General features: G+C 34.7%; 1 protein-coding gene across 3 annotated transcripts in view; it reads right to left on the bottom strand.

Moving 5' to 3' along the window:
• Positions 1-722: 722 nt before the first annotated feature.
• The window catches only part of FAM204A (family with sequence similarity 204 member A), a 33,500-nt gene continuing 24,536 nt past the window's right edge, over positions 723-9,686 (bottom strand). For all 3 annotated transcript variants that reach the window (XM_012448050.2, XM_012448049.2, XM_012448052.2), the window contains 2 exons: positions 2,152-2,258; positions 723-1,841 (listed from right to left, as the gene is read on the bottom strand). In XM_012448050.2, coding sequence (XP_012303473.1) covers positions 1,790-1,841; positions 2,152-2,258 — 159 coding nt within the window. In that variant the 3' untranslated portion in view covers positions 723-1,789. The remainder of the gene's footprint in view (positions 1,842-2,151; positions 2,259-9,686) is intronic.

Here is a 9,686-nt window from a genome sequence, read left to right as displayed (position 1 = left end):
TTTTTAGAGGAAAGGTTTCTACTCTAAAAGTCTATATTTACCTTTTAGCAGTTTGAAATGCATATTGTACGTGAGTTTTACATGATCGTATCTGTAAAATGGAACAAGGGATATTAAATCATAAGATTTTCCAACATTTGGTCTGGATACCGAATTAGTATGACACATAATCTTCTAAAATGTTGCTTTCTCTATGCTGGCTTTTCTCAAATAAATGAAAGTAAGATATGATTTCTTGACGCTTAAATATGAGCTAGGTATTTTTTTATTCCAGAACATAGGAAAAAAAACTTCAAATGTGCCACCATAAATTAATAAAATTGTGTTACTATTTTAAGTCTAAAAATAACAGTTATATAATTATAATCATGATGCATTTTATGTTTCTGAATTTATATTATCGACCGAGAGAAAGTTTATAGCAGACAGCCAGGAAACCTCTGACAAAGACCAAAGAGAAAAAAACCATGTTGAGTGGTTCTTTACCTCTGCTGGACACTGAGCAGGGAGGTGCCAACACAATCAATCCTGGTCTTGTTCACCCACTTGTTTTATGATTTCCCTGAGCCCCTTTCCTGTTAGAATCAGTAGATGCACATCTAATGAAAACAACTTCACATGTTACCAATCCTTTCTTTCTGCTCATTAATTCATTCAATCTGTTAAGGAGGAATGGGGAATGGGAGGAAAACCAAACAAACCAGTCCTTAGAACGATCAAAGTTATATCATCTGGAGTTATAATTGTCTGTTTAATGCACTTACACCATTATCTCTTCTAAGAACCATTTCATAATTTAAAGAATGACATGGCTAAGAAAGATACTTAGGAAGACATTTTTAGGTGTTGCTGAATTTAAATCATCTTCCAAATACTACATTTGGCCCTTTCTTTATTGTAAGTTTATCTGAAAGTACACCAAAATTAATAAATTGCTTTTACTATACAATTCTGAAATATCAAGTCTGCCTCCAATAAAAAATCAGTAACTACTTTTATAACATTAAGGTCAAGTCATTTGTAAAGATAGTATCAACTGAGACTTTTTGGTATTTAGACTAATCCATTATAAACAATTGTCAATCTTAAAAACACAGTTCCAGTAAACATGTAGTTACACTAGGTACAGATAAGAAAATACAAGGCCGGTATGGTCGCTCATGCCTGTAATCCCAGCACTTTGGGAGGCCGAGGCAGGTGGATCATATGAGGTCAGCCAGGAGACGAAGACGAGCCTAACCAACATGGCAAAACCCCATCTCTACTAAAAATACAAAAAGAAATTAGTCAGGCATGGTGGCCTTCACTCGTAATCCCAGCTACTCAGGAGGCTGAGGCATGAGAATCACTTGAACCCGGAGGCAGTGGTTGCAGTGAGCCAAGATCATGCTACTGCACTCTAGCCTAGGTGACAGAGTGAGTGAGACTCTGTCTCAAAATAAGAAGAAAGTACAAGAAGCTCATTGGCTATACTAAACCAAATGAATGAAAAGCAGCAAAACTGATTTTATACTGTGGGTCCATACAAATAAACAAACAAAATCCTATCCTTTCCTTTCTATATTTTTTCTTACATTTCTTATATAAATAAGAGAATGCTTCATTTTATTCACTGCAATAGGACAAAGTCCTTAGAGAAAGATTGAAAAGAGATGATAATCAAAATCCCAAATTTTATGCTTATTTGTATTCTAGTTCTATCAATTTTCTGACGTATTTAACATAGGCAGGAAAACGTTCTCAGTAAATTGAGCATTTGAGTACAAATATCTTGAAGCACTCTGGCAAGTTACATATATCCCATGTTGCTTTTGGTTTCCCATCTCTTCTTTGCTTCAAACCTAAAATGAAGAACATAAAAATCTCAATTTATTTCTTAATAAAAAAAAACAAAAAAACTTTGCTGAACATGTTTACTTAAGAGACCAAAGCAAAACAAAAATTTTTCACATACTCCAATGATTACAAAATAAACATTAAACAGGATGAAGAAATGCCTCCATTTTATAATCTGATAAATATTCAACAAAGACAAAAAAAGTAAAATGAGTAACAGTTATACACAAACTAGATCACAAAATATATTAGCAGAATTTCTACAATTTCTATGAAGTCAGAAGAACTACTACTAAAAGTGTTAAGTAAACTCACCCCCATGCGAGTTTCTTCTTTTTTCGGGCAGCCTGTGAATTTTCAACCTCCTTTTTGGCTTTTACAAAATTGTGGCAGGCAACCGCTTTGGCAATTTTGACACCAAGCTAAGAAATACAAAGTACAAAAAAAGAAAAAAAGTGAAAATAAATATTCCAGCTAATACGATAATTATATTTATACAAATAATTGAGAACTTGTGGATAAGAAAGCCATGTCTAGAAATCAGAAATTCTACATTCAGTCCCCCTCAAACAAAGTATAATGAATACATAGATATGACCCATATCTCCCTTGACTACCAACAGACCCTCTACCCTAGTTATACCAGTCTCCTGGATGGAAATCCTTCTCAAACTGAGGCCCCTCGAGGGTCCACAAAGGTAGTAATGAGGATCTTCAAGCTATTTCAGCATTGCAGCAGGCCAAACAGGAATTTACCCCTGATAAGGCTGCAGACACTGACAGAGACATCAAGTTTCTTTGCTCTGGGCTAGAATTACAGCAACTCAGTATGGTCACACCAGTTATCTCATCCTGATCAGAAGCACTGATTGGCAGTCACAGATGTGATTAATAAAACATGGGAAAGCTAATTACTACTTCATAAATGCATTGGTATGATGGACAACAGCTTTCAATTCACTGATAGAAGAAAGAGTATCAGGGGTGCTAAGGTGAAAAGGCTGGGCACCAGGACCACAGTACTTAAGTGTCCACTGTGCAGGGCCCTCTATGTGTGCCCCCTTACACACATCTGCCAGTCCTATAAGGTCCATTCACAGTGAAATCCCCTCATCCCAGAAGTCTTCTTTAACTCAACCTAAAACAGGCCTTGTTTCTGTATTTCTCCAGCCATTCAGCGTACAGTTATACATTCTGCTCTACAAAGCTCTCTGGCTGCAGAGTTGTTTCCCAGTAAGTATCTCTAGGATAAGCATGATGATATCTTCTACTTTTAGTGTGCTCTTATTTTTAAAATGTCCACCAATGTGGATGCTCAAGAGTATCCATTAAGAACCCAGGTTAAACAACAAAAACTAAGTACCTCTTTCGGTGTTTCTTGCTTTTTCTATCCCTTGTACTCAATCTGATGCATATTAGTGGACATGTGAAAAAGAAGAAATGACCTAGAAGCCACTCTGAAGTCAACAGATTAAAGCCTAAGTCCTAGGGACCTGCTTGCCAATAGTAAGGCATGGCAGGAGGTTAAGCATGTGTAAGGAAAGAAGCAAACTTAGGAGAGCAAAGTGTGGCATGCTTGATATGTCTTTCAGCTTAATCTTGGAGAACAGTTTCCTTTAGGATGAAATCGACAAGTAGTAATCAAGCACTGTCTGGAGTTTATAAATGAGAGCAAAAATCGATTTGATTTTTCAGTAAAGAATATATATAAAGAACATAAACAAATGGACGAAAGCTAACAATTGAACTACAGTGCCAAATTGGTCAACATCAACAGGAAAGGTGATGAAGAAAGGATGATTCATTGTAAAGCAGACCAGCCTCCATGTCTTCTCAAAACTCAAACCCATATTTAGCAGCACTACTGTCGTGCTCCTCTTTTTAAAAGGGTAGCATGCATTCAACAAATTTTATGAAGGCATACATGCATAATTTTCCAGGCACCGTTCTAGGTGCTGGAGATACAGCATTGAACAAAAAAGGTTGTTTTCAAACTGTGGGGCTGGGGAAAAGGAGTTGGCAGTTACATCTGACTGTTCAGTGCTGGCTTTGTTCTTTTGGTTCTTCTTTCATTTGCAGTTCTTTATTGAAGAAAAGTTCACATAAGTCAACCAAATAAAAAAGGTTAATAATCAAAAGGCTGTATCATCATCATCCCAGGAGAAAATGAAACTCTGGAAGGAGGCTGTGACATAATTTATCATTAAGATGAAATTTCTATCCACTGAAAAACTATCCACTTGTCATACATGTAAAAAAAAAATCAAGTTAACACCTGTCAACTAGTAAGACTAGTCAATCTTACAGTATCCAACAAATCCCCAAATCTCACTAACTAACTTTTATTTCTTGTTTCACCTTAAGTCCCTGTGGATGGGCAGGGCTTTCCTCTAACTTATGATGCCAGTATCTCAACATATGGATTTCAGGATTATTATGATGGAACAAGAGCTGGAGGGCCTCACAATGGCTCTTTGATGCTTTAGTTCAGTAGTGACACAAATCATTTTGTGTCAGTCACTATTCACATGTCAGAACTACTCACATGGCTCCAACTAAATACAAGGGGGCTGGGAAATGTGGAGGTACAGCAGGCTACGAAGGGAGCCGTAAATATACCTAATAAACTATCATCTGCTGTAAGTCATAGCTGGCTACTTGTGTTTAAGATACATATAAGTCTCTCCACATTCAAGTGGACAATTTAGTCTCTTTCCTGTTCCTCATTGCCAAAAGGTGAAACAGAAAAATCCACATTTCTCCATTAACTCCATTCCTGTGTGTTCTATCAAATGCAAATTCAGTTTTGCCAAAACCACCCACCAAAAATGGCCCACTCAGCTAGGTTACCTTAATTTAAACTAAGACTATACTGTGAGTAAGAAACAAAAATGAACTGAACCATATTTGCCATGTACTAGTAATAATGTGAGAAAATTATTTTCTAAAACTGTTGTCAATTAAGACATAGCTTACATTTTTCTCACTGGAATTTCCCAACATGGCTGTCCTAATCAAGCCAAAGAGCAGCTCCCTATGACTGGGCCTGCAGTCATTTGACTTCAATAGACTCTTCACCTTGACATGGTCATGTACTCTTAAGAATGTAAAAGCTTTTAGTGCTCTAGCAATGCTAAGGCCAAATCCAGCACAACCAGCATCACAGTAAAGATTTAGAGTACATGTTACTTAATACAGTACATGCTTGTTAAAAATAACTCATTAGAACATATTAAACAGCTATTTACATGAGAGGGCTCCATCATTTTGTGAACTTAATAACTATAATAAACGACTAGGTACATAGGCCAACACTTTCAAACAGACCTGATCCTATAAAAAGGTATATTTTCTAACTGTATTTTACCTTGGCTTAGGTTAAATAAAATGTTCTTCAGCTGATAAAACACTAAACAAACCTGGTCTGCGTATTTTCTACAGAAAGAAATCTTTTAGCTTGTAATGACGATGAAAACTCATAGTCTTTTTGTGTCCTTTGTATAATTAAAATGAATGTGTCTCACTTATTTCTGTGGAGAAAGAAAAAATACCTGAAAATAAAAAAGGATAATAAGACCTTCTACGAAAGAGGCAGTTGAGAGGAAACGCAGTTTCCCAGTCAAGATGATTAACCTTGACTGGTTCCAGAATAAAAAAGAATATCGTGCTGAGTTGCAGTATTACAAACAAATAAAAAGGCCGACAAGAATCTCCCTTTCCCTTCTATAAAAAGAAAAATGCATCTTTATGCCCGACGTAAACATCACAGAAGCGTGGTCAATGGTTTTATATTTAAAAAATTGTTTTGGGTCATCAGATAACTATAGCAACACAATGTGGAAATAAATTTTTTTAAATGAATAAAAATATATACAAAATTTCTTGTATGTGTAGCCAAAGTATCAGCATTTTCCATATAGAACATCCAATATTTTGCTGCATTTTAATTAAGGTGTCTAAACATTATCACAAAGAACTGCAAATTGGTCAGAGCATGCAGTAAGGAAAATTAAGCTCTAAAGGCTTTTTATCACCATATTTCAGGAACCAAGGGTGTAAAATGTTCTAATTTGGGATATATTAAAAGCCATAAAAGGTCTTTCAAAAAGATTAATGGTACTTTGCTTGGATTTAAGATAAGGGCTTTAGCTGGTTGGAAAAGCAGGGCCCTGGCTGGACCCTTGAGGCATTCATCTTTACAGCCACTTGGAAGATTTGTAAAAGCGTCTGCATAACCTCAAGCAAATGCACGGCGACATTTTTTTAACTCCTTTCAATTTTACAGGTTTAGCGTGTGTAAATCATATTGGGTTGTAAAATAGATATAATGGCACATCCTTGTAACAGTACAGATTTTTAAAAGACAAAAACTTCAAAATAAAGTTAGTTTTTCTTGCAAAATCTTGTCATTATAAAGTTTGCTGATAATCATTTGAAGCATCTGATTCAAACAGCTTACTCTAGCATAACTGTAAATTTCTTATCCATTTCAGAATATATTTTACTCTTTCAAAATTACTAGCTTGTTACAGATTTATAAAGTTTTCCTCCCTTTTGGACACTTTCAAGGCACTTATTTAAAAATACCAATTATCATACTTTAACTTTTTATGGAATAATAGGTCTCTATGAAAAATATTTATGCCATTCTCTTTTGTTCTTTAATTAAATGAAAACAGATGTTTTCTGAAGTAAAGCGGAACCATTACTGGAGTACTTAAAGTGTTAAGGTCTTTAATTTTTATATCAGTTTGGTCGACAATTCTTGATTGTCTTTACTCAAGCTCAACATTAATGTCAAGCAAGTTACCTAGGAGACGAAAGAGATCAAAGAGACAAAAACCCCTCCAATGTCTGATTAATCAAGCCTGCAAACAGCTTATTTCTTTTAGCCTGCATGCAAGTATGAAAATGAGATTCTGGGAGCCGAACATTGTGCAGATTTGTTCATTCTTATCAGAACAAAGCCAGCGGCAGCTTATTTCATGGATCATTGGCACTGTCATCAGTGCTACACAGAACGGGTGACAGCTCCTCATTTTGAGGCTTGAACAAAATTAGCAAAAAGTCGGCACAAATTAGCCTCTCATCTTTTTAGTAATATGACATTATTCATTTACTTTTTATCCAATTTTTAATTTTTTCCTTGTCAGCTATCCCTTTCTAGTGTCTCTTGCAAGGCATCATAAAATGCCTTCCAAAAAACAAGTAAAGAAATAGCCAAAGTTGAAATAACATACAAAGTTCAAGAAGCAAATAAGAAAAAGCACTTCCAATGACTGATAATACTGTGTTTTTAAAAAATAACTTTCGAAACTCTGTACTAATATTGATTTTAAAGAAACAGCTCAGAATGCCATGCAGTGAAGGAGTTTTAAGAAACTGGTGGTATATTTCAACAAAGAATATAATGTGACTAATGTGTTTCACTCAAACCACAATTTAATATGGTATATGCTATAGTAAATTCAAGATATCTACATCTGAACTGGTACGTTTCCCTCCAAGGTCACACCTGAGATGCCAAAGCTCTGGTGACAGCAAATAAGTCAGGCCACATCCAGTCACCGAACTCCTACTTGAAATCAAATCATTTTCTCTGTTCTAAGAAATAACCTAATTTCACTGTCATCTTAAAATGTGCATGCAGTTTGTATATGTTTGCACGTTTGTGTACTATGTATAGCTATACATATGTACAACTGGATACACACCCATCACTTATTTTTATACCTACAACTTCCTATCACTTTATTTCAAAGCGTAACTCAATAAATTGTTTTTAAAACACAAATATATATCTTTTATCATATATGTATGTATGCACATATATCATTCATATACCTGTGTATATGTGCATATATGATTCATATACTCAACTTTGATTTCACAGTGAAATTATTTACATAACACCTGTTTTAATGATGACTATTAAGGTTTCAAATTATACGTAGATTACATTATTCCAAAGGAGGGAGAAAAAGATGTTCTACTGTTGAAATTACTCCTGGATACAGACATGTATATTCAAGCAACTTATGCCATTCATAAAGGAAAAAAGCATAAAAAAAATTAACCATAAGCTGTTAGATGCTTTACACAGCCCCCATAAGAAAGAGTTTTTTTTTTTAAGAACTGTAGTACTGTTTTCAGCAATTTCTTTATCTCTGTTCTTCTAAGTAAGAAAGCCTATTAACAAGCTTTGAACTTAAAATCACATTTACAATAATGTGCCATCAACAGTTTTATAAGCTAATTAGAAAAAGATTAATTAATGACTGGCTGCTAATAAAATGGCAATCATGAAGAAAGAAACCAAGGGTGCTAAGCTTCAACTACCACCAATTAAGAGCTAATTACAAACAAATTATATATGTGTTTTGCTGTGGGCTTTAATTTACTAAAATGGTTTTAATTAAAAGAGAAAACATGCTGATTAATTGAACTGCAGAAAAAAATCTACAGTATAAACTGTGCTTTGTCTGTCTCTTTAATTAGACTTGTAACATCTGAAATCTTTTTTAAGGTTAGTTAAAGGCACAGATAAACATAATTAAAAGAGAGCATAAGGAACGTCATTCGAGGTGATCACCCAATCATACCCCAAAGGTTAAAAGAAAACATCCTCAATGTAATGAGATCTGAATAAGCACACCTAAAAACCTGGGAAAAAAACACTCACTCAACACCAGTCTTATTTTTCTGAAGTTAAAATGCTGCAACGTCACGGCTGTGCACAATTTTGTATGGGAACAAACATATCTTTAAACTAGGTGTGAAGAAATTCATCCAGGCCCTCCCATACTTGGGAAGACACAGCTTATTTTCCATACATCGTGCTAATTGTTGATCCACATGTAATAACTGAATTACTTGTAAGAATTAAGGAGAACAAGGCTTCAAAGAATTAAAATAGCCCTTTAAAAGCCCCCCAGATAATGTGCATAATACAAAATGATACATGGAGGAACTTTTAAATTAAAAAGCACTGAAAGATGACCAAAGTTAATGAAACAGAGTCAGTTCAAGATGATCCTCAACAGACACACATACCTTTTCCAAAGGCAGAGTTCCCATCTTCCCTAGTTGGTGAATTAGCTGCTGACCAACACAAGCCTTTTTGGTGAGAGGCTTTTTCCCTCCCCAGTCTCCTATATTCTTTCTCATTGCTAATTAGTGAAATATACCAAAAAGAAAACGGTCTCTTAATCTCTACCACTTTACTAGAAAGAGTAATAATAAACAAGCAAACAAAAGAAAAAGTAAGGGGCAGAAGGCACAGTAGTAAAATCTGAAAGAGAGACATAAAATATATTTTGCCAGAGAGTGCAGACATTAGATGACTCTATGAAACAATCATTTAAACAAAAAAACAACCATTTGCTTTTACAGCAAAATCTAGATTATATTCGTCACACACATCCCTAACAGCAATGAAATAACCTCCTTTCCATAAAAATAATGGAGATACTAAATTTAAACCCTTAAAATACATATAAATAATACTTAATACATTTTTTACTATGTTTACTCAGACTTCAGTGGTGAGAAATCATAATTAAGACAATAGAAAAGACCTGCAACCTTTCAGCAGGGTCACAGGTTCCAGTGATACATTTTTATAACAGCTAATTGGAATATACTGTTCAGCTTCCTATCTGAGCAAACGGTTTTACCTTAGAAAGATGGTTGTCAAGACATTTCTACACAAAGAAAAGTATTCACAAAAATAGAAAACAATTTTGTTTTCCGGATTACACAATAAAGATCTGCTTCACTATATAATATTGTCTTTCAATTCAGTTATTTTTTTGATGCAAACATAATGGCACTGACTAGAAGTAAATTTA

Source organism: Aotus nancymaae, unplaced genomic scaffold, assembly GCF_030222135.1.
Source record: "Aotus nancymaae isolate 86718 unplaced genomic scaffold, 86718_ANA_hifiasm-v0.15.2.pri h1tg000010l, whole genome shotgun sequence".
NCBI classification, from domain to species: Eukaryota; Metazoa; Chordata; class Mammalia; order Primates; family Aotidae; genus Aotus; species Aotus nancymaae.
This window is presented reverse-complemented; position numbering and strand designations above follow the sequence as displayed.